Source organism: Oryx dammah, unplaced genomic scaffold, assembly GCF_014754425.2.
Source record: "Oryx dammah isolate SB20612 unplaced genomic scaffold, SCBI_Odam_1.1 HiC_scaffold_11, whole genome shotgun sequence".
Taxonomy (NCBI): domain Eukaryota; kingdom Metazoa; phylum Chordata; class Mammalia; order Artiodactyla; family Bovidae; genus Oryx; species Oryx dammah.
In genome coordinates, this window is record NW_024070195.1 from 24,182,535 (window position 1) to 24,203,785 (window position 21,251).

The 21,251-nt window shown below is 54.6% G+C and overlaps 3 protein-coding genes and 1 long non-coding RNA gene across 9 annotated transcripts in view; 1 reads left to right on the plus strand and 3 right to left on the minus strand.

Annotated features, from left to right (window-relative positions):
* Positions 1–2,800, minus strand: part of TNXB (tenascin XB) — a 56,352-nt gene extending 53,552 nt beyond the window's left edge. The window contains exon 1 of one of the 3 annotated variants that reach the window (XM_040250350.1): positions 2,541–2,800. The gene's annotated coding sequence lies outside the window, so the exon portion shown is untranslated. The remainder of the gene's footprint in view (positions 1–2,540) is intronic. The other 2 variants (XM_040250346.1, XM_040250347.1) reach the window with 2 other exon arrangements.
* Positions 1,797–14,524, plus strand: LOC120870586. The gene is made up of 3 exons (XR_005722813.1): positions 1,797–1,914; positions 9,985–10,050; positions 13,479–14,524. It is a non-coding gene; the product is annotated as an uncharacterized LOC120870586 (long non-coding RNA).
* On the minus strand, positions 8,477–18,351 carry ATF6B (activating transcription factor 6 beta). Of its 3 annotated transcripts, none has more exons than XR_005722811.1 (18): positions 18,223–18,342; positions 17,769–17,848; positions 17,548–17,626; positions 17,202–17,308; positions 16,533–16,668; positions 13,641–13,726; positions 13,364–13,499; positions 13,146–13,277; positions 12,891–13,024; positions 12,068–12,253; positions 11,880–11,971; positions 11,250–11,429; positions 10,766–10,873; positions 10,503–10,584; positions 10,246–10,332; positions 9,931–10,042; positions 9,707–9,791; positions 8,477–9,175 (listed from the first exon to the last, which is right to left on the minus strand). XR_005722811.1 is itself a non-coding variant. In XM_040250352.1 (18 exons), the coding sequence occupies exons 1-18, from the start codon at positions 18,302–18,304 to the stop codon at positions 8,925–8,927; spliced, it is 2,124 nt and encodes a 707-aa protein (XP_040106286.1). In that variant the 5' UTR covers positions 18,305–18,351; the 3' UTR covers positions 8,477–8,924. The 3 variants fall into 3 exon arrangements, 2 of the variants coding, with proteins under 2 accessions (XP_040106286.1, XP_040106285.1); XM_040250352.1 differs by having other exon boundaries at positions 10,246–10,316; positions 17,202–17,293; positions 18,223–18,351; XM_040250351.1 differs by having other exon boundaries at positions 10,246–10,316.
* Positions 18,352–18,688: 337 nt separating this feature from the next.
* FKBPL (FKBP prolyl isomerase like) lies at positions 18,689–20,450 on the minus strand. 2 transcript variants are annotated; one of them, XM_040250360.1, is made up of 3 exons: positions 20,209–20,450; positions 19,536–19,972; positions 18,689–19,328 (listed from the first exon to the last, which is right to left on the minus strand). In XM_040250360.1, exons 1-3 carry the CDS (start codon positions 20,252–20,254, stop codon positions 18,861–18,863), a joined length of 951 nt encoding a protein of 316 aa, XP_040106294.1. In that variant the 5' UTR covers positions 20,255–20,450; the 3' UTR covers positions 18,689–18,860. The 2 variants fall into 2 exon arrangements, with proteins under 2 accessions (XP_040106294.1, XP_040106292.1); XM_040250358.1 differs by having other exon boundaries at positions 18,689–19,972.
* Between the last annotated feature and the right edge of the window lie 801 nt (positions 20,451–21,251).

The following is a 21,251-nucleotide window of genomic DNA, read 5'->3' on the forward strand; positions in this document are numbered from 1 at the left end:
ATGTACTCACATGTGCTTATCCACAAATATGAACACACTTCTTGTATCTGTCCATCCTAAGTCGCTTCAGCCCTGTCCGACTCTTTGCAACCCTATGTACTGCAGCCCGCCAGGCTCCTCTGTCCTTGGGATTCTCCAGGCAAGAATACTGGAGTGGGCTGCCATGCTCTCCTCCAGGGGATCTTCCCAACCCAGGGATTGAATCCGTGTCTCTTACATCGGCAGATGGGTTTTTTACCACTAGCACCACCTGGGAACTATACACATACTTATATTCATCCAAAGAAGCTTGCATCTTTGTGGGCACACACATTTGAGTATGTGCAGGGGTTTCCCAGAAGTAAAGAACCCACCTGCCAATGCAGGAAACTTGAGACGATCCCTGCCTGGGTCGAGAAGAGCCCCTGGAGTAGGAAATGGTAACCCACTCCAGTATTCTTGTCTGGGAAATCTGATGGAGAAGCCTGGCGGGCTACAGCCCATGGGGTCACAAAAGACACGACTTAAGTACTAAACAACAGCAACAAGGGCATAAACTCCTCTTCACATTTCCTCCACATCCAGTCATTGAGCGATGTCTAAAAAAGCTGATTTCTCATTGGCTCAGAGGGCAGTTGTGTACGTCAAAGAACTTAGTTGGAGTGAGGGGAACCACACAGGAGACCCTTCTTCAGAGGAGGCAGAGGTTACAGGGTGCTCCATACCTCTGGGGGTTTGGGGGAGCTGCCGGCCCCCCTGCCCCAACAATCGAATCCTGCACCTCTTCCCCACTCGGTGGGAGCAGGGGGAGGTATCTGCAGCGGGAAGAAGCGGGAAAGTAGTGAAGCTGGTCTGAGAGGAGAGGCCCGCACAGGCCAGACCCCTAGAGCCTCCCTCCCAAGCCCCTCTCCCTCCGAGTCTCCACCGCCCGCCTAGCTCCTCACTCCCATTTCTTGAAAGAATCGCGCTCTTCTCTCAGCACCAGGAAAGCAGGATACTTGGGTGTCCCTTATGTTTCCCTCTCATCGCCCGCCCTCCCGCGGCATCGGGGGTGCCTTTGCGCATCGAGGAAGGAGGGGAGCACGGGCCTCCCGCTCTTGGCACCCTTCCCATAGTCGGAGGGCTGGCAGGGATGGGGCATCGTCCCAAGCGGTGACTCAGCGCGCAGGGTATTCATGTGGTGGCCAAGTTTGACACTTCGCTCATCAGGGACTGTAGGTCCCAGGAGCTGGGGAGAGGGGCTGGCCTCCTGCAGGGATGTTCGAGAGGTGGGGGATTTTGACCCCACCCCCATGCGCCTCTCTGTCCCTCGTGCCACAAGAAGAGTGAAGGTAGGAGGATTCTAGGGCTGCGAGGACAAGGAGGGAGGTGAGGGCTGGGCTGGGTTTGGAAGCAGGTGGCAGGGAGGCAACCGGGAGATGGGGCAGTTGGAGGATCTAAGACACCCCTTATTCTGTGAAGTTCATGGGCCAGAGACGACGGAAAACTAAAAGAAAGGATTTCTGGACCCTCAGTGTCAAAGAGTCCTGGGGAGGAGCACTGAATGACCAGGACTCAAGGGAAAGAAAGTTGAGAAATTGAGGTGCTGGGTCCCGGGGTGGGGGGGGGGGTGGAGGCAGGGCCAGGGAAAGAGGGGAGGGGGCTGAGGATCTGGGAAGTGGGCGGGGATTGGAAGCGGATCGACAGCAGCTGCGGTGTTTCCGTGTTTCCGAGTTGCTTCCCAGTAGTTCCTCTCAGTTCCATTTCCAGTTGTTTCCAAGCCATTAAATTCTTTCCAGGCGAGATAAGGGTCCCGCCCATCCCACCCAGAGTGTGTCACGTGTAGGGGGGAGGTTCAGACGGACAGAGCAGGAGAGCCGGGAAAGGGGATGGAGCGAAGACGGAGCCCCTGTGCCCCTCTGGAGGCATCGCGAGTCATCCCAGCCCCGCTGAACTGTGAGTCATGGGTGCAAAGCTCTCTGCCAAGAATAAATTTTAGGATTCTCTCCACAGACTCCGTGCCCTTCCCAGACCTGGGAGTCCTAACGTTGCTCCATTGCTGCATTTCCTAAAGGCTCGAGACCCCCAGAACTCCCTTCCGGGGCCTTGCAATCCACCTGCTGCCACCCGGGGAGTCCCCATCTGGATGCTCAAAGAAGTTCCCTCGGGCACGTTCCTGGAGTTCTGGCTCAGCCGCTCCAGCCAGATCACTTGGGGTTCCACCAGCACTTCCCTCCTGAAGTTCAGCCGGCCACCAGCTCAGCCTGGCCTCTGGTTTCTCCCAGCCCCAGCACCACACCGATAACCGCCTCCACCTTGGTGCCGGCCCTGGTCCTATCCAAACCCCAGCATCCATCCTCCGTGCCCAACTCACACACACCTGCACTGACTGTTTCTCCCAGACACACCCTGCACGGGGAGTCCCGTCCCCAGGGCATGGTCTTATTTCCTCTGGCCCCGCAGAAAGTCCTTGCTCTCCTGGGAGGCTCTCCTGCCAACCTTCACCTGGGGTTTGGGGATAGAGGTCCCCATCTCTCCCGTCTCTTTCCTCTCTCTCCCAGAGACGGAGGTTACTTCCTTACCTGAGTAACCAGCAGTTTCAGTGTGTCTGCACCTGCTCTGTCCCGAACTTGGCAAGGGGGTTCTCAGGGCAGGGTGGGTGGACGCCCCTTGGCAGCCCTGAGTTCCTGGGTATATTCCCTTGCTCGTTCCCTGCAGCAGGGACTCACTGCGCCGCGCGACCTGACTGTCGATCTGGGCAGCGACAGTGAGGAGGAGGGAGACTGCAGCCAGTCGGGGGAGGAGAAGGGGAGGACCAGCATGAGGTCAGGGAGGGGAGCGGAGATAGGGCAGGTCCTCCCACCCACCCGCCCCTGCCAGGCCCTCCCAGCATCATCATATGTCACCCCTCCTCTCCTCCCCTCCTCATCCCACTCCCCTCCCTGTCTGGGATCACTGAGTCCCACAATACCCTCATCTCACCCTCGCCAGCCCTCATCCAACCTCCCCCATCCTTTCCTTATCCCATTTATACTCTTCCTCCTCACCCTAATTTGTGTCCAACTTGACACCCCCCATCCCTCATGTCATTTCTCCTTTCCCCCACAATTTCTCCACCTGTTGCTCCTGCTCTCTGACCTGTTTCCCCCTCTTCCAGTACCCTTTCCCACGGCCAGCCCCTCTCCCTCCTCGGATCCTACCCCACCTCTTCCCAGCTGCCACATCCCTCCAGCTGGGGTCTTGCCCAACATCCGCTCCTTCATACCCCTACCATTTATCTCCTGGCAGGGGCAGACAGCAGACAGGGTGGGTGGCGGGAGGAAGCCGCCCTCCCCAGTCTAGGCTGCTCTCCATGAGGAGCCTCCTTGTCCCGTTTCGGCCCCTGCCTGGCCCCACTGCCCCCACCTGCACTGTGTCCTCTTCTCGCCCTGTCTCTGTGCTGCCTCTCCCCATCTGTACTGTTCAATCTCTGGTTCTCAGCTCGGGGATCAGTACCCCCTTATCATTCTCTCACCTCAGCAGCTTCCTAGAGAAATGGCAGATGAGGTGTGGGCACTGGCTGGACAAGGGCGTGGCCTGAACACTGAGACATAGACGACTTGGGAAAGAAGGTGGGGTTCACAGGAGGCAGGAAAGGGAAGCCTGAAACTTAGGAGGAAGGTTTGGGGATGGAGAAAGAGCTGAGAGCCAGGGGCAGACATGACGGTGGTGGGCACACGGCACGCTGATGTTCTGGAGAGGAAGGGGATTAATTCTGTGCTGCAGTGGAGAAGCAGGGGTAGGGAGGGAGTTGTGGGCTGGATGGAGATAGGAAGACTGGCCAGAGGGCAGAGTGGCAGATGCCCACATCAGGCTGCCGGGCTGTCTCTCTGGTCTCATTTCCCCACGTGCTTCACTCCCCTGATGAGGGGCTGCTGGATAAGAAATATCCAGGCTGAGGGAGGTTTCACGAGGATAAAGTTCTTTCCACCCAACTACAAAATGGCAGCCCACTCCAGTATTCTTGCCTGGAAAATCCCATGGATCTCGGAGCCTGGTAGGCTACCGTCCATGGGGTCGCAAAGAGTCGGACACGACTGAGAGACTTCACTTTTCACAATCCTCACCATGGAGGAGAGGCTTGGCCAAGTGACAGCTCGTGGGTGACAGGGAGTGCGGGAGCCCGTGTCTGATTCTGCGCGCAGTTGGGGCAGAGGTGTCCGCAGGTCCCCAGGGTCTCGGGTGTGCTGTTTCTGGGCAGAGTGCCCTGGCCCAGCATGTGGCTCTGCAGAATGCTGGTGGCCGAGGGCAAAGACTCGAGTGGGTGCTCGCATGGGTGTCCCCGTGTGTGTCCGTGTGTCTGGGTGTGCGTGTCTGTTTTTTTTTCTCTCCTGGCTTTGATAGGAAAGATGAAGTCAGCATCTTGGATAGAGCTGGGTTCAGCTTCCTTCCTCTGTCTTGGCCCGAAGCCCCCAGAGCCTGAAATAGGTAACAGTTTCCCTCAGCTCTCCACGCAGGGCTTGGGGGAAAGCACGTAAAAGGATGGAGGGTCTAAAATGCCATTACCTAGAGAGAGCAAACTTCAGAGAACAGATTTTCTCTGATACTGCCAGATTCTAGTAATTCTAATTGTCATATCCTGGCCCCCCCTCCCTTTTTTTTGGTCCTATACCCTATACCCTTTATTCATTTATTTTTCCGCTGCACCACTAGGCATGTGGGATCCTAGTTACCCCACCAGGGAACAAACTTGCACCCCCTGTAGTGGCAGCATGGAGCCTTAACCACTGGACCAAAGTATGGAAGTATAGTGGAAGTATGGTCATCATAGGTATACTTGGCCCAGAGAGTGGCTGGAAGAGCCTGGAGAGAAAGAAGGACTGAAATGATGGCCTTGGGGTGTTTTTGAAGTCCACTTCTCAGGGGAGACAGGATGCTGGAGTCAGAAAAGGGTGTGAGATTCCAGACATTCACAAGCTCACAAGGCATTCAAAGAAGCCGAAGCCACTGCAGGCCTGACAGATACAATTCCAGCTTCTGAGATAATCATTATCTAAAATGTGATCCACACCCTGGATTTCAGGCTCCTGGAGGAGCTTATGTCTTATATATATGTGTTTGCCTTTTATCAGAAAAGCACTGCGCCTTGCATAACGCAGGTGCTTCATAAATGCCTGTCAACACCGAGTTGCCAAAGGACTGGGAGAGAAGCAAGTGGCAAGTGTCTGGCAGGGAGTCCAGTGGTCAGAGTGGGGTCGCCTTCAGCGAGGTGTCACAGGCGGTGGACAGAAAGGCTGGGGTCTTACTGAGAACCGTTTGTGCTCTGGCTGTTCTCCGAATCCTCAGCCTAGGTGTCTTCAGCTCTGGGCCTCCATCCTTGAATGAACCTCCAAGTTCCTGTCCTATCCTCAGGAGGATTAGAGATAAAAGGTATATAGCAAGGAAGGAAAGGAGAAGCCGAGGAAGACAAGAGTAAGGGCAATTGAGGGCAAGGGCCTGAAGGATAGAGAGGGAGCGAAGAGGCCAGGGGCTGTGATCCAAAGAAGCAGTCCCAGAGAGGGGAAGATAGAAAACAGTTGTGCCGGGCTTCCGTTTACAAAGCCCTTGCCTATACCGCAGCACTTCATTAATCCCACTTTATGTTGAGGAAAACGGGGGCTTCTAGACATTAACGGACTTGGCCGGGTGATTTTGCTAGTGGTGGTGAAGGTGGGCCTCAGGCCAGGTTTTCAGATTCCAAAGCCTGTATGCCTCCCCCTTCCCCAAGAAGAGCCCTAGAAAGATCCAAGACTTAGGGCAGAAACAAATGAAGGGCTTCAGGCAGGACTTGCTGGGGAAGGGTGGGTGCTCTCGATTTCTGAAACTTCTTTCTGCATCCAGTTATGATGTAGATTCAGTGGGAAGAAACTGCCACGTGTAAGTCAGGGGGTCAACACTTCATTATTGAGACTGGGGGGTGGGGCGAGGTGGGAGGTGATGAGGAACGTGGAGAGAAAAAACTGATCATGAGATGAAAGAGGGGAGAGAATTAAGAGGCTGGGCTGAAAAACAGGGCAAGAGAGCCACAGGAGGAAGAGTTTGGACCCTTAAAACTTCCTTTGCCTGAAGACATGGGTGTGGGGAAAAGGGAGGAGGGAGGACATTTCTATCTCGTGACAAAAGAAAGTCACACAATTATTTTGTTCTCTGCTCTGGGGCGGGTGGGCGCCCGTATTTACCAGAGGGACCCGGGTCGCTGTAGCAACCACACATCTGGGCCCCGGAATCCAGATGTGCTGTATCCAGAAGCCATAGCAGAACGATGAGGCAACGGTGTGAGGCTCTCCAGTCCTGGCCCCACAGCTGGGAGAGGACCGAGTGCTGGAGTGGGGAGGTGAAGGGCGACGGGGGCAGGGGGGCGGAAGGAGGAGAGGGCTGGAGCGGGGGAGAGGAGAGGAAGTTATGGAAGGGGGCAAGGAATGTGGGCGAAGGAGTGGAAGCAGCCGGGGGAGAGAAGACCCAGAAGACAGGGAGCAGACTGTGAAGCGGAGGGGAAGGAAGGGAAAAACACAAAAACCTCGAGAAACCAGCAGATGAACAAAGGATAAAGGGTGTGAATGAGAAGGTGATAACTCGGGGCTGGGTAGAGGGCAGAGAAAGGCAGGAAACCAGTCTAGAGAAAAGAGAAGAGGGAGAGACAGTGGATGAAAGGCAATTCTGAGGAAGGAAAGTAACAGAACAGAAAGATAGAGGGTCTGAGCCAGGAAGGGGTCAACAGGACGTGCAGGAGTGACAGCACGTGGAGGTGGCCTTCGACGGGGCCACAGCTAGAGATCAGCATGGGCCTGCAGGGAGGCAGCCAGACTGACCCGCTTCACCCCCCATGGCACACCCACTCTCCACACCTCTCCTAAGCCTTCCTTCCCACCACCCAGGCCCTTGCCAAGACAGAGTCCTGGCTTACACCACAGCGCCAGCTGTCCCCTGCCAACCAGCCAGAGGAGCTGCATGCCGCACCCCAGAGCCCCATTCTGAGAAGCCAGTACTTTAAGCACTCTCCTGAGCTGGCATCAGGAAAGACAGAAAGCGACGGGACAACGAAATAGTGAGGGACCCAGATGGGATAAAAGTGGGATCGAGGAGAAAAGGACCAGGTGAATGGAGAAAGGAGCAGGAGAGGAGAGAGAGCTGTGTCCACTGTAGGCCAGGCATCCTGCACATCACCCTTCCTCCCCACACCAACCCAAGGAGTAGGCAGGAACACCCCGCTTTGCAGGGAGGCACCTAAGGCTCAGTGCGTTCAAGCAACCTACCAGTTAGTCACTTCGTCACATCTGACTCTGCGACCACGTGGACTGTAGCCCACCTGGTTCCTCTGTCCATGGGATTTACCCAGCAAGAATACTGGAGTGGGTTGCCACCCCTTCTCCAGATCTTCCAGACCCAGGGATTGAACCCAGGTCTCCTGTACTGCAGGCGGATTCTTTACCGTGTGAGCCAGCAGGGAAGCCCAAGATACCCACTAATAAAAGGCAAAACAGGAACTCCATCTCAGGTACCCTGCCCACAGAATCCTTGTTTTCCTTGCATGCACTGTCTGGATCAGGCTGGGAAGGGCTCCAGGGACCTTGGGACAGGAAGTGATGGTAGAAGAGCCAGGGCTGCCCTCTGGAGGGAGGAAAGGCCTAGTTCCTGGGGGCCCTAGGTTCCAGGTTGCCATAGTTACTTGGTCTGTTTTCACCCCAAACACAGTAATGGGAAGCAGGGGAGCCTGGCTGAACACGTGAGGCTCTTCCCTCGCTTTCAGGCCTGGGCTTGTGGCCCGGGCGGCCCCTGTCCAGTCATCTGGGCGTGGAGCCCAGGCCCAACCCACGCCCTCCCGCTGACCCAGGACACTCCCGCAGGGCCGGTCCGAGGTGCTGCTGGACAGGAGCCCCTGATGGGGAACCCCCCAGGTTGAGGGAGTCTTGTTGTCGTATTCTCCTTCCTCCTAATTAGAAAGCACAGCCTTTCCTGCTGGCCCCGCAACTGTCCTTTTCTTTCAACTGGACTCTCCAGTCTCGGTTTCCTCCAGTTTGGGGCTAAGGAGATGCTTCTCAGCGTCCCTCTTCCCTCCAAACACTGCCTCCTTCTCCACCGTGGCTCCTCCTTTCTGGGCTCACAGCCCCTGGCCCCCAGCTCCATTGTTTGTTCAAGCTGCTCCTCCTGGAAAGCTAGGGGGAAGAACCTGCTAGAATGCAGGGGACCCAGGGAGGCAGCCCATTCACCCTGAAGGGCGTGGGGCCCCCTGTCCTTCCTGTTTACTCAGACACATTCCAGAATCTGCACTCTCTAGCCTGTCACACCATGGGACATCCCTCCCCCGCTCCCGCATAGACACCAGACATAGCCCTCACGCGTTACAGGGCTGGGGAGAAGGCGATGACGTGAGGTCTGTGATCGCACACCCACTCCACCCCAGGGCTAGCCGTGTCCTCAGTGCTTGGCTCTCTGACACACCGGCCCTACAGCAGCCATGTTCCCCCAAATGACCCATCACAAGCCAGGAAGGCAGGCACCATACCTTCAACTCCCTCCAAGTTGTTTATTTAATAATAAAAAAGAAGATATACCCATACATCCACCTGACCTCCCTCCGCCATGCCTCGTCGACTCCCAGGAACTAGCTCCAAAATGTAAAAACTTCCCTTGTCCCGCCTGGGGACTAAATTCCCACTTCCACCCCCCAAAACAGAAACACAATAGTGTACTGGGGCCCACTCACCCCAAAACTTAACTTCACTCAGCACCCTCAAGGAAAGAACCAGGGGTTGGGGGCTGATAGAAATGAGAGGAGCTCTATATTCCAAAAAAGGGGTGAGAAGAGAGGAAAACTTCCACCCACCTCCAAATAAGTGCTTAACCCCCAACACCCTGTCTTTCCTTTACAAATTGCCGCAAGCCCAGGGACCAGGAAAATTCAAAACAGTCCCGCTTGGTTGCTCCCACCCCTACCCCCCAGTTCCAAGTCAGTGTGAGTCATAGAGGTCAGAGATGATTGAGGTAGAGGGCTGATGGGCAGCCTGGTGGGCCTGGCTGGCTGCTGCAGAAGCTGGCAAGGGGCCACCTGTGGCATTGCCTGGGGTTGAGGACGGCTGTTTTCGTAGCGAGGGGGGCACTGTGGAGGTCTTGATGTGAATCACTCTGGTATCCATGACCTCACACTCGATCTGCATCATCTCCTCATAGTCCCCAGGGGGCCCCCGGCCTGACAGGGTCTCTGTGAGAAGGGCAGAGTTAAGGGAGAGGAGAAGGGGAAGGCAGAGAGGTCAGAAAAGCAGAGGTGTGCAGGCAGGAATGGGCAGTGATGTGGAGGCAGATCCAGGGAGTGTTTGACGAGAAGGCAGGGATGGAGTTGGTGCAGGGAGAAGAAAAAAGTGGCAGGGGCGGGGGGTGGGGTGGGGGTGGCGGATGACAGTGATGAATGTAAGGTTGTAGAGGAGAGGATATCAAGAGAAAAAAAAGAAGTAAGACTCTGGCAGGTTCCCAGCCCACCCCGCCCACCCTGGCCCACAGCCCTAAGCACCTTCACCTAGGGAGGACCCACATCTCATCTTCCTCCCATCAGTCTCCTGCATTTTGTTTTTCTCCAACCATTTCTGGCTTGCTCTCACCCATGTATCTAGCATCACTCTGGAATCCCTGCTCCTGTCATTTCCCCCCTCAACTCTTCATGCTGGATCTCCTCATTGGAATTTCCTTATTTCTCAATTTCAGGACCCATCCCCACACTGGGCAGGGAAAGAATTACCATTGGGGGCCATGGCAGGCATCACCAGGGACATCTTGGGCCGGGAGGTCTTGTTGTGGCTGATGGCTGGGAGCAGCAAGTGATCCTGGGGACAGAGGGGCCAGGCCGGGAGGGTGGAGGAAAAGGTGCTGACAGGCTCCCTGGCCCTGCTCTGCAGCCTCAACCTGCAGAGGGACTGCTGGGGAACCCAGGGTGAGGGGATGGGGCCCGCAGGAGAAACTCACCCTTCGGAAGGAGACAACATAAAATGTGTCTTCCCGTCGGTCAATTGCATCCAGGAACTCAGGCTGCGAACGGTCTGGTTGGCGGTACAGCTGCAGCTGGCCCACGGAATCCCTGGACAGGTAGCAAAATGGGATTGGTGAGGAAGCAAGCCCAGGAACCAGTTCCCACTGGGGAAGAGGGGAGAGGGCGAGAGGGAGACGGGAGACCCCGGGGGATGAGGGAAGCATGAGGCCCTGGGGGCAGTGCGGACACGCACAGGACAGCTCCTTTAGAGAAGCCTCACTTAGTAAACAAGTGCCCCCTTCAAGACTCACCCTTCCGGGGGCCCAGGGGGGCGGGTGGGGGCTGCCTGAACTGGAGGTGACTTCTTCCACAGCTGAGACTTCTGGAAGGAGAAGGATCTAAGGATTTGAAGAGGACGAAGGGAAAAGGGAAAAGAGAGACGGCCCCTACAAACTGACGCCACCTCACCCCCACCCTCCCTCCCACCACCCCAAACCACTTACAATCCCTAGGATGTTTAGCCCTCGTTTTCAAGTGGCCGTCCCTGAACCGGCCCACCCCCTCCTACCTGTTTCTCCTGGGCTCTCTGGGGTGTCTTCCGCCGGCCTCTCTGGTGGCGCTGGACCCAGCCACTCAGCTCGTCGGCAAGCCTGGGGAAGCAGAGGAGGGGGACACCTCCATGCCGGGCCAAGACGCCCACTCTTCTGCCCCGCACATCGGAGGGAAGGGAAGAGGGCACGGGGCGCTGGCGCTTCAGCACACAAGTCAGCCAGGCTGTTGGGGGGGGGCCTCGGGACACAGGGAGGACGCCCCAGTCATGAACCCCCCCACCTCAGGGACTCGGTTCGGTTGAAGTGCCGGCAATCCGAGGAGAGGAAGAGCTGGTCCAGGTCTCTCAGCAGCAGCTCCCTGGCGTCCCCTGGGAAGGCTGTCAGGTTCCTGGATTGAGGCAGAGAGGGGGCGTGACCCAGAGTGCCCAGCACTGCCCCGTCAACAGGAAGGGCTGTGCCAGCATGAGAACAGCTCTGCTGCTGTGTGCGTGCTTAGTCACGGCTGACCCTGCATGAACCCATGGGCCGTGGCCCTCCAGGCTCCTCTGTCCATGGAGATTTCCAGGCAAGAATACTGGAGTGGGTTGCCATTTCCTTCTCCAGGGGATCTTCCTCAACCCAGGGATCAAACGTGTATCTCTTGGGTCTCCTGCACTGGCAGGCAGATTCAACTGGGAAACCTGGCTCCCCCTCAAAAAGGAAAGGTAACTTTAGGGGAGAAGACACACTCAGCACCCCTAAAACAGAGAGGGCCCTCTCCTCACCTGAAACTTGGGCGGCCTGTGGGGCTGGGCTGGGGCTCCTCAGGGTCCTGGAAGGGATGCTGGGGGGGCTCGGCTCCATGAACTGGCTCTTGTGCTGAGAACTCCAGCAAGTGTCTACGGGGTCGAGACTCCCCTCTGCTCATCCGAGGAGAGATGGAAGCCGGAGGAGGCTCACTGATGCTGTAGATAGAAAAGGATGGGGCACAAGGAAGAATTCCAGCTTAACTGAGGGCCTGGGTAAGAGGGAGGGCTCTGCAGATAGCATGCCTGGTTCCAATTTGTGCTGCAAGACTGACTCTCTTCATCTGCAAGATGGATTGAGAACAGTCCCTACCCACAGAGCCAGAAAACACTAGAAAAGGAGAATGCTTAACAGAGGGCCCAGAACTCAGTAAGCACTTAATATAGTCACTATGTTTATCAATGTTCTCATGACCTCCGGGACGTACCATTTATGACCGAGATGATGGATCATGAAGGGACTAGGGACTAGCTGGCTACACCATCAGTGCCAAGGACACCAGAGCTGTCTGTGTGCAAGTAATGAAAGGGATTGTGCCAAAGAGACAATCAAGCGGCCGACAGGCAGGCTCCACCCAGAAAGTTCTGGGGAGACAAGGAAGGTCTCACCTCACAGGCCCAAAGTTGAAAGCGATGAAGAGAAGGAAGACCATGACGCAGACCACCTTCCTGTTTCCAGACCCTAACTTGAGCTCGCTGTTCTAAGATGCAAAGAAAGAGAGAGGCCAGAGAGGGTGAGTCATCCATCCCAGGGAGCCCGCGCTCCCACTGGTCTCTCCAGGCATCCCGGGTCTCACCTCAGTCAGCAGGGCCTCCAGCCGCCGGCGGAGGGCAGCATTCTCCCGCCGGAGCTGCTGGTTGTCGGCCAGCACGGCCTGCAGCCGGGCTTCCAGCCCCTGCAGGTACTCTTTCTTCTTCCTGCGGGACTGGCAGGCCGACTCCCGGTTCTTGATCATCCGCTGCTGCCGCTTCAGCAGCTTGGCCTGGGCACCGGAGGGTCAGAGGGAGAGTGAGAGCAGGGCGGGGAGGGGAAGTGCGTCCGCCACCCCAGGGACTGACTACCCAAATTTCATGTGGGCCCCTCTCCTGCCTTCCTAACCTCTACCTGCAGAGCCACAGAGGGGTTCTTCCTCGCTGCTAAAACATTTCAGGGAAGGGGCCCTTCTCTCCACCACTTCCTACTCCTGTGCCTCAGAGCTGCAAGAAGTTGGACTGTAGGAGGAACTTCCCCACCCAGGTTCTTGGTAGAACCTCAGTTCTTTTCCTTGATGAGTGGTCTTCCTTCTTCGCAATTCTCCTTTCTTAGGACCCAAAGTTTAAGCTTGCTATAGTTAGAGAACAGTTTACCCGGCTTTCCCCAAGGAAGCAGCCTCCCTCTTCTATAACACAGAATGACTCCTCTGGCTTTGATTTACTAAGACTACTCCCACTTCTCCATCTGCAGGGACAGCAAACCTGAGGATCCTAGAACTACATGGGGTTGATACAAGGGGTCCACTCTGACCTTGACGATCATCTTATGGGCCTGCTTGCTCACTTTTTTGCTCCCTTCTCACTCCACAGTTCTCTCCCCTCCCTACTACTAAGCCTTCCTCCTCCTCTCCTCAGTAAATAACTTACATCCACCTCAGGTGGGCAGGAGTTCCCAGGCATAGGGGCTGGGACAATGCTCTTCCTCTCAGGCCGTGGAGTAGGAGGGGTTGGTCCCTCAGGCTGGACTCGAACAGCACCCTGGATGAGGACCACCGGGGACACTGGGGCAAGTGGGCAGGAGAGGGAGGTCTGAGAGCTGGGAGTCAGGTGGTGTCCTTGTGCCCACACCCAAGGGTCAGGGTGCCCGAAGGCTGTGACCTGCCTCCTTCTCTCTTTCAGTACCTGGGGGTGGCTGGACAAGGGGCTGCAAGAGGACGGTGGTGCTGGCGGGCATGGCTCTCGGTGGCATCGGGACAGTGGTTATCACCACGGGTTTGGGCTGCAGTGGTGGCTTCCGGGCGGGCAGGGATTTGCCTGCAGGAAGGTGAAATGAAAGAAGGAAGGGATGTCAGGGCAATAGGCTTCTGGCCAGGGACTCAAGGGGTCAGGAGACGCGTTACCTGAGGAGCCGTCAGAGGACAGGCCCACGCTGATCTGGACAGCTCCAGGAAGGGGGCCGGGGACATCCCGCAGGAGACATCCCTGAGGGGATGGGGACTCTGTCTTTACTTCCAGGACCTCCTCTCCTATGAAAGCCTACATGGGGCATTCCAGAAGACATGCAAGTCAGGAAGAGTGCGGAGGAGGAGGAGCCGAAGAAGAGGAAAGCCCTCACACCTCTGAGAGTCAGGAGGAACTCACTGGTGTGCTGGAGGGAGGAGCGGAGTGCATGCTCACCTGGCTGGGAGACTCCGCAGAGAGCAGGGGAGCCTCCGAGCTGATGGAGGAAGACGGAGAGGCAGGCTCTATCTTAATCTGAACATCTGCGGGATGGCAGGATGAGACAAAGAGCTGGGTGTCAGATAAACACTGAAGGAGAAGAGGGCTAAGATGCGGAAATGGGAGACACAGTCACTTCCCCTTGTACTTGGAAGTAAAACTGTTTCTGGCTCAGGAGGGCAATCCAGAGGAGGGGGACTGGAGCTGCTAACCTGCTGCCTCTCCTCTGACCTCTTTTCTCGGAAAGGACTCCCTTCTTCCTTGGCCCCTCTCAGCTGGTTCCACCACTGTCTGCCCTCAAGCCTGCCCTTGCACATCAGCTGTCCCTTTCTTCCTCACACACCTTGTTCATTCACATGGTGGAGGCCCACACAGGGAGATTCAGCTGCACTCTCATGGGCCCAAATTCCTGTCTGGCTGGATTCCACCTCATCCTGGCCCAACGTGATCACGCATCACCACGCTGACAACTGCCCGGCCTGCATCTCTACCCGTGACTGCTCCCCTGCACCCGGATTCTGACTCCCACGCTGCCTGCTGGTCACTACCATCCTCACGCCCCTCCATTCACCCAAATTCAACCGGCCTTAACACAGGGCTCACTGCTTGTCCCTTTATACAGATCCCCTTCCTACCATCAGCCTTCAAAGCTCAGTCACCTCTGAGCCTTCACAGCCTCTGTTAAATCTATCTGTAAGACTTGTTGATTGCCCCATGGAGGTTAACCTAGCTGAAGGCCAAATTCAGCTCTAAGATCAATGGTCCACTACTACCTCTGGTTCATAGCTTGGGTTTTGATACTTAATTATAAGATTACCAATACTGCTATTTTAAAATCTCAAGTCTATTTATGTATTTCAATAGGTAATACAGTCATATAATACAAGATCCCAAAGGAAGAAAGGGAAATTCAGTGAGAAGTGAATCTCCTTTCCTTCCTTGTCCACCAGCCATCCAGAACCTCTCCACAGAGGTGACCACTGTCTGAGCTATTTAACCATATGTTAACCTTCATGAAACTCTCCAAAAGCAAGGACTAGGTCTTGTGCTTCCTCTCTATCAAAGGGATGGGTAAAGTGCATGGGTGCCTGCATGATAAGTCATTTCAGTCACATCAGACTCTTTGTGATCCTATGGACTGTAGCCCGCCAGGCTCCTCTGTCCATGGGATTCTCCAGGCAAGAATACTGGAGTAGGTTGCTATGCCCTCCCCCAGGGGATCTTCCTGACCCAAGGATTGAACCCACATCTCTTATGTCTCCTGCCTTTGGCAGGCAGGTTCTTTACCACTAGCGCTACCTGGGGAGCCCAGGTAAAGTACCTCAAAAAAAAAACCTATATATGAGAGGAGAATCTGACTCCAAGAACACTATCCTTTGCAAAATCATCAACAATCTTTTCACTGGTATAGACTTTTCAATCCTTATTTTGTTTCTCCTCTTTGTAATACTTAACCATATGCTGGATATGAGCTGTTTGTCCCTCCAAATCCCTCCCCATCCTCCCCTGCCCTGCTCTGAGGCTCAGGAGGAAAACATGTATGGCTCTCTTGTCTTCAAGCTTCTGGCTGAACTTCAACCAAGGGGAGGTAGTGCTAAGAAACCCTGAAGTCACCCTGAAATCAACAAGTCCCACACTGAATTCATCATGCTTCCTGCCAGGAGACTCCTGCAGTCACCATCCAGCGATTGGTACCTTCGCCCACGGGGTGGCTGCTCTCGTCAGAAAGCCAGGCATGTTCTTTCACCCCTGGTCATCTTCAGTGCCCAGGAGGTCACTGCACTCATCCATTCTAATTCACTCTTTCTCAAATCTGCCTTCTTCTCAGCATCTGAGTGTCTTACCTGACTAAGCACATTGACCTCTTTCTTGGTCCTCCTTCTGCTTCTGGTCCTGAGTTTCTGCAATCCAGTGTCTACTTTGCCACCAGAGTCATCTTCCTAATCACACTGTTCTCCTGCCTGACTCTTCAAAGGCACAGAACTGCCCACAGGAAAAAAGCTAAGAGTCCCTAAGCAGGATTCCTACCTGGCCTTGAAGCCTCTGAATCTCCTGGCCCTTCCCTACTCCCTCTCCTTACATCCACTCTAAAGAGATGCAGATTCCTTATAAACACACTAGTCCCTAGTCTTCTTCTGGCTAATTCCAATCTATTTTTCAAAACTCAGCTCAGGTAACCCCTCCTGCATGAGTATATCCTTGATCTAGTCCCAGCTGGGTGAGATGTCCCCTCTAATGAGCTTTCATGGCACCCTCTGATAATCTCTACCCTAGAATTACCATACTTTAGTTGTCTTTCTCCCACAGCACAGTATGGGATCCTTAAGTCAGTGAGGTGGTAAGGTGTTCTTCATCTTTGCAACTCAGAACCTTGTCCCAGTATCTGGCATGGAATAGATGCTCAATAAATCTAGGTGCTGAATAAACTTGCAAGAGTAAACAGACTCAGTAACATTTCTAAAAACAGCACAAATAATGTTACTTGTAGAATGCAGGAGCAAGTATATGGTATTCCAACTTTTCTGTATGCTTGAAAATTTTTATAAAACCTTTGGAGGGAAAGTCACATATATAAATATGCCCTAAACTGTCTGCAAGTTTTTAGAAATGAAAAGCAACAGAAACAAGAAAAGAAAGAAAAATTATTCCTATCTCTTCAATGCTGCCCTTACTGTGATTTCCTGAAATCCTCCCTCCTGCTCCTGGCCTCCCTCCTGGTTATCTGCCATCTCCCCTCCCCACCTCTCCTCCTTGTCCTGCTGACCGCACTCCCTCTCTACTCACACACACAAACACACACACATGCACTCTATCTTGGTAAAGCCTGGAGATGATGCAGGCTATTATTACCTGAAGGATCATCAGAGGTGGGGCTGACATTGATCTGGATGGTTTCAAATGGGGATGCTGGATCATCTCCCAGGAGGCAGAGTGGGGGTGCCAAGGACTCCGACTTAACAACCAGCATCTCCCCTACACCAAGGGCCTGGGTAACAGTGAGGGTGAAGCAGGGGGGACAGAACAAGAAAGAAAACAAAAAGGATGTGTTGAGAGTAAAAGCCAGGACAGAAGCCTTATAGCTTACAAACCACCAGTTACTTGACATTCTGGTTTGAATGGTAGTCAGCATCTTGCTAAGCTGTGTCTGGCCCCTTGTTCTCTTTCTATTTTATTCCTAGGAAAGTGGATAAAGTCTCATGATTTCAAATATTGCAGTGGACAACTTGGACAAGAACAGTTCCAGAATTCTCAGCAGTTAACAACTCTCTTCTTCCCTGTCCCCTCACCCCGCAATGGCTGCCACATTTCTCTCTGTATTAAAAAACTCCATCTTCGATTCTAGACAATCAAATGGAAATGTGAAAAATGAAGATATAAAAGAAATGGCAAAGGTAGAAAAGAACTTTCCCCCTCCACCCCATGATCTGCAGCCCACAAGCCATTCCCTTAGCATCAATAGGTGAAGGCAAGGGAATTGAGTCCCTGCCACAGAGAGTAGGAGGGAGAGGACTCTCTCACCTGGCTGGAGGGCTCTGTGGAAAGATTCGATGATTCAGAGCTGAGGGAGGAGGAAGAGCAGGGAGAGGATGGCTCAGACTTCACCTGGAGATCTGGAGGAAAACGGGCTAGAAAATAACCACGAAGTGGAGCCTGACAAGAGCCCCCAAAGCGCCCAAGGACATGGGGTAAAAACCCCTCACTGGGCAAGGGAGAAGGAACACATATCAGGGGTCAAAGGGGGAGAGGAGTACACAGGCACTCAGGTGGAGGAGGCTTGAGGGTAAGAGGAACTGCACAGCTTCTGGGAAACAATGGGAAGATGAGGGTTTCTGACAGGATGACGGAATCACAAAGGGTATCTTACCTGGGAAGATAGGCAGAGAGTCCCAGGGGGGTTCAGGAGGGCTGACGTCCATCCCCAGGTCCAGGGAGCTGCTGCCAAACTGAACAAGGAGGCCGGGTATCAGAAGGCAGAAGTGTGAGGAGGAAGGGATGCTCCAGCTGAGCGCTGGCTTGGGGACGAGTCCCGGTTCTGCGACCAATCCCACCCACCAACGGTGAGAGACAAGGCTTGGGGAGCGATACCGGGACATCCTGCTCCGGACAACGGAAGAGCTGCGTCTGCTCCTCGGCCACTTCATCCAAGCCGGCGTACAAAGTGCTGTCTGCAAGAGGTGCGGAGGATCGGGAGTCGGCCGGTGGCGCAACCTGCAGATCCTCACAGAGCCCTCGCCCCATCCCTCATTGGCTCGGCTCGGCCAGACCCACCGCCCGCCCACTTGAAAAGTGATATAGCCAAAGAACTTCAGTCCTTCCTTCCCCAATCCCGGAACAACTCCACATTTCCGCGGGAGCGGAGGTCTTCCCCCACTCCTGCATCTCCCAAAGCACAACTAGCCGCCTTGTTCCACCCTTCTTCAGACGATCGATTCCGTATTTGCCCAGCCTTCCTCTTTGAGCCTCCGCTTCTTCCTACGTGCCTCAGGGGCACAGCAGGCCACAGCCCTATCCCGTCCCCGAGGCGCCTCACTCCGCGCACCCCAGTCCTCCGGGCTCAGCAAGTTGTCGGTGAAAAAGCGTGTCGGGTCCGCAATCTCGCTGAGGAGCATCAGCTCCGCCATCTTTCCCCCCGCCCCCCAACCATGAGAGGGTGCCCAAGGCCCGCCTCTTCCGCATTATCAACGAATCAATCGACTCTTAAAAATGGAGGGGGGCGTCCCGGAAGTCCTTCCGACCAGTGAGAGGCCTGGGTACTGAGCACATGCGTCAATAGAAGAGGCGGTCGTACAGGCTGGGCCAATGGGAGCGCGGCAGGACGCTAACGCTCCCACAGTACTGGACAGTGAGGTTTGCGCATGCGCCAAACAGAACACCGCCTGAAAGCACCTAGGAAGAGTGGCTTTCAGGCTTTGGATTTCCGCCGTCTGCCCCAGCATGTCCTAAATTTAGAAGTTTAGCTCGATTCATCTTCGGAGATGGACAAGCCCCCCAAAACATAGCACACGTGACTATATAGCTTTTTAATGGTAAAAAGGGACGCTGATACCACAGCTACCTCCCTTAGGAAGGCAGAAGCTTGGAGTGGGACATGGTGCAACTTTCCCTTGGTCCCCACCAAATCTCACAGCATAGATCACACTTCACAGGTTCCTGTCTCTTTTAAGGTTTAACTTTTAATCAGCCAAACATCTTGCGCAGTCCTTGAGCCAGCCCTGCATCCTGTTTCTTCCCCTGAATGATCACCTTTCCCAGCTCCTCCTGGGCTGCGCGGTTTTTGGGGTCTACGGCCAACACCTTCTTGAGGTCAGTCATTGCTTTTTCCAGGTTTCCAAGAGCAGCCTGGGCAACACCTCTTCGGTACAACGCCTTTATATGCCCAGGCTCCCGCTCCAGCACCCGGTCACAACTTTGGGCCGCCAAGTGAGGCTGCCCTAGCAGCAACTGACAAGCAGCCAGGTTAGCGTGAAGGACAGTTCGTTCCGGAGGGCCAGGTGGGGGGAAGGTCAGCAGCAGCCGAAGAGCCCGTGCATAGCATCGGGCAGCTCCTTCCGGATTCCCCGCTCGAAATAATTCTGTGCCCCTTGCACGTTCTTCTCTGGCCAAGGCCTCCTTCTCGGTGTCCTCCAGTTCCCAGGAGTCTCGACCCTGAGTGAAGGAGGCCAGTGTGAGCCTGACAGGAAGTCCAGAGCGCCCAGGGAGCTGAAGCTCTGCCTCCTCGCCTTGACACATGGACTCCAAGCATTTCTCTATGAGCTCCCCCCAAGTTTCCTCCCTCCATGGGCCTAACCCCACAGTTAGTTCTGTCCAGCCCTCTGGCAGCCCTGACCCCAAAGGAAATCCAGAAGCCTGTACCCTGCAGCGGGAGCCCAGCTTGGGTTTGTCCAAGCCATGGCCACGGACTACGATCTTCTTGACAAAGCTGCCATCAGGACAGTACCAGAGATCAGAAGATTGAGGGGGCTCTGACATCGCACTGGCTGATCCATGAGACTTAGCAGAGTCTCTTTCAAGTTCAGCGGCCAGTTTTTCAGTTTCCTGAGGATTCTCTAGAATTTGGCTAGCTGGATCTGGGCTCACTCTCAGCTCAAGGATTTCCGTAGGAGATTCTCGCGGATGCTGCCTAATCTGAGTAGGTAATTCAAAGTTCTTTTCCCCTTGTTGTTGCGGTTGACAGCTGGCCTTCTCTCCCATTGAATTGACTGGTGGTGTATCCATTTGGGTGCCTGGCCCCTTCCACCGTGGGTAAACAGTTTTGGATAGAAAGGGATGGACAGAGTCCAGGTCAGCACCTGATTTGAAAAACAAAAATCAAAGCAATGCTATTGGCAGAAACTTTATTTAAACTCCTTTTCCGTCCCTTTGGGACCCCGGACCGCGGTCCTCAAAGTCCTCTTTTTTATTTTTTTCCTTCCCGAATCTCTGTCCGGTCCAGTCTCCCCTCTAACCCCGAACTACAAGTTCCACAATTCCCTGCCGCCTGGGTAGCCATTCCCAACTACGGACACCCGATCGAGTCAAAAAATACCTGGGGGGGGCCGAAGCGCCTCGCCTGATGGCAATAGCCAGACCATTCAAATCACCTCTTCTTCGGAAGCCAGGGGCTACTGAGTACTGTCCTTGGAGTCTTTCCCCAGGTGGAGAAGATGGAAAGGGGAGCCAGGGTACAGCTGGACAGAGATACTGACAGCTAACCCTGGAGCCCGAGAGACAAGAGAATCTAGTCAAATTCCTGGCAGCCAATCGGGAGGAGGGAGAAGTCTGATTAAGCCCGCCTTTGGACGTTACATCATTTCCCCCACTGACTCACCGCCACACCCCAGCAAACGAGAAGCTCCAGGCCTTTGCAACAGGACTAGGCCAAATCGTACCGAGCTAGGCGAGGTACGGCTGCGTCAAAGTCTGGAGAAGGTCTGGAATGGGAGATTGGGCCCAAAGAGGATATAATGGGGGATGCTGGAGCTGGGGTGACTGATCGCGGCTGTGACCAGTCCTTTTATCTGGCCACCTAAAACCCACGTGTGCTATTCTATTAATACTTACCCCTACATTTGGCTTAGACAGTAAAGAATCTGCCTGCAATGCAGGAGACCAGGGTTCAATCCCTGTGTCATGAAGATCCGCTAGAGAAGAGAATGGAAACCCACTCCAATATGCTTGCCTGGAAAATTCCATGGACAGAGGAGCCTGGCATGTTACAGTCCGTGGGGTCACAAAGGGTCAGACAGGACTGAGTGACTTTCACTACATTTGGGACAGCCCGTCAGAGTGGCCAGTTCTGTTCAAGGTCCTTCAAAATAAACCCTGGGGGAATTCCCTAACAGTCCAATGGTTAGGATGCTGAGCTTCCTCTGTAGGGGGCTGGGATTCCATCCAGATGAGGCTTGCCTTACCTTTGCCTCATGTTCGTCAATGCCTTTTGAGCTCTTCTTCCTCAAAGAATCTTATAGACAGTGCAAAATTTTCAGACTTTGATGACCCTACACATTATCTGGGGAACTTGTTAAAATGCATGTTCTGACTTAGGAAGTCTAAGGTGGCACCTGCTACTCTGCGTTTCTAACAAGCTCT

What these genes read in the sequence shown, in the direction of transcription:
- ATF6B (XM_040250351.1), bottom strand. Translation starts at nt 18,304, where the DNA reads ATGGCGGAGCTGATGCTCCTCAGCGAGATTGCGGACCCGACACGCTTT. An exon ending in CTGCGGAGTCTCCCAGCCAG is followed by an intron (nt 13,500 to 13,640) that starts GTGAGCATGCAC and finishes TGCCCCATGTAG; the next exon opens with GCTTTCATAGGAGAGGAGGT. An exon ending in CCCCCTGGGCCCCCGGAAGG is followed by an intron (nt 10,043 to 10,245) that starts GTGAGTCTTGAA and finishes CTACCTGTCCAG; the next exon opens with GGATTCCGTGGGCCAGCTGC.
- FKBPL (XM_040250358.1), bottom strand. Translation starts at nt 20,254, where the DNA reads ATGGTCTGGCTATTGCCATCAGGCGAGGCGCTTCGGCCCCCCCCAG. An exon ending in GGCGCTTCGGCCCCCCCCAG is followed by an intron (nt 19,973 to 20,208) that starts GTATTTTTTGAC and finishes TTTTCAAATCAG; the next exon opens with GTGCTGACCTGGACTCTGTC.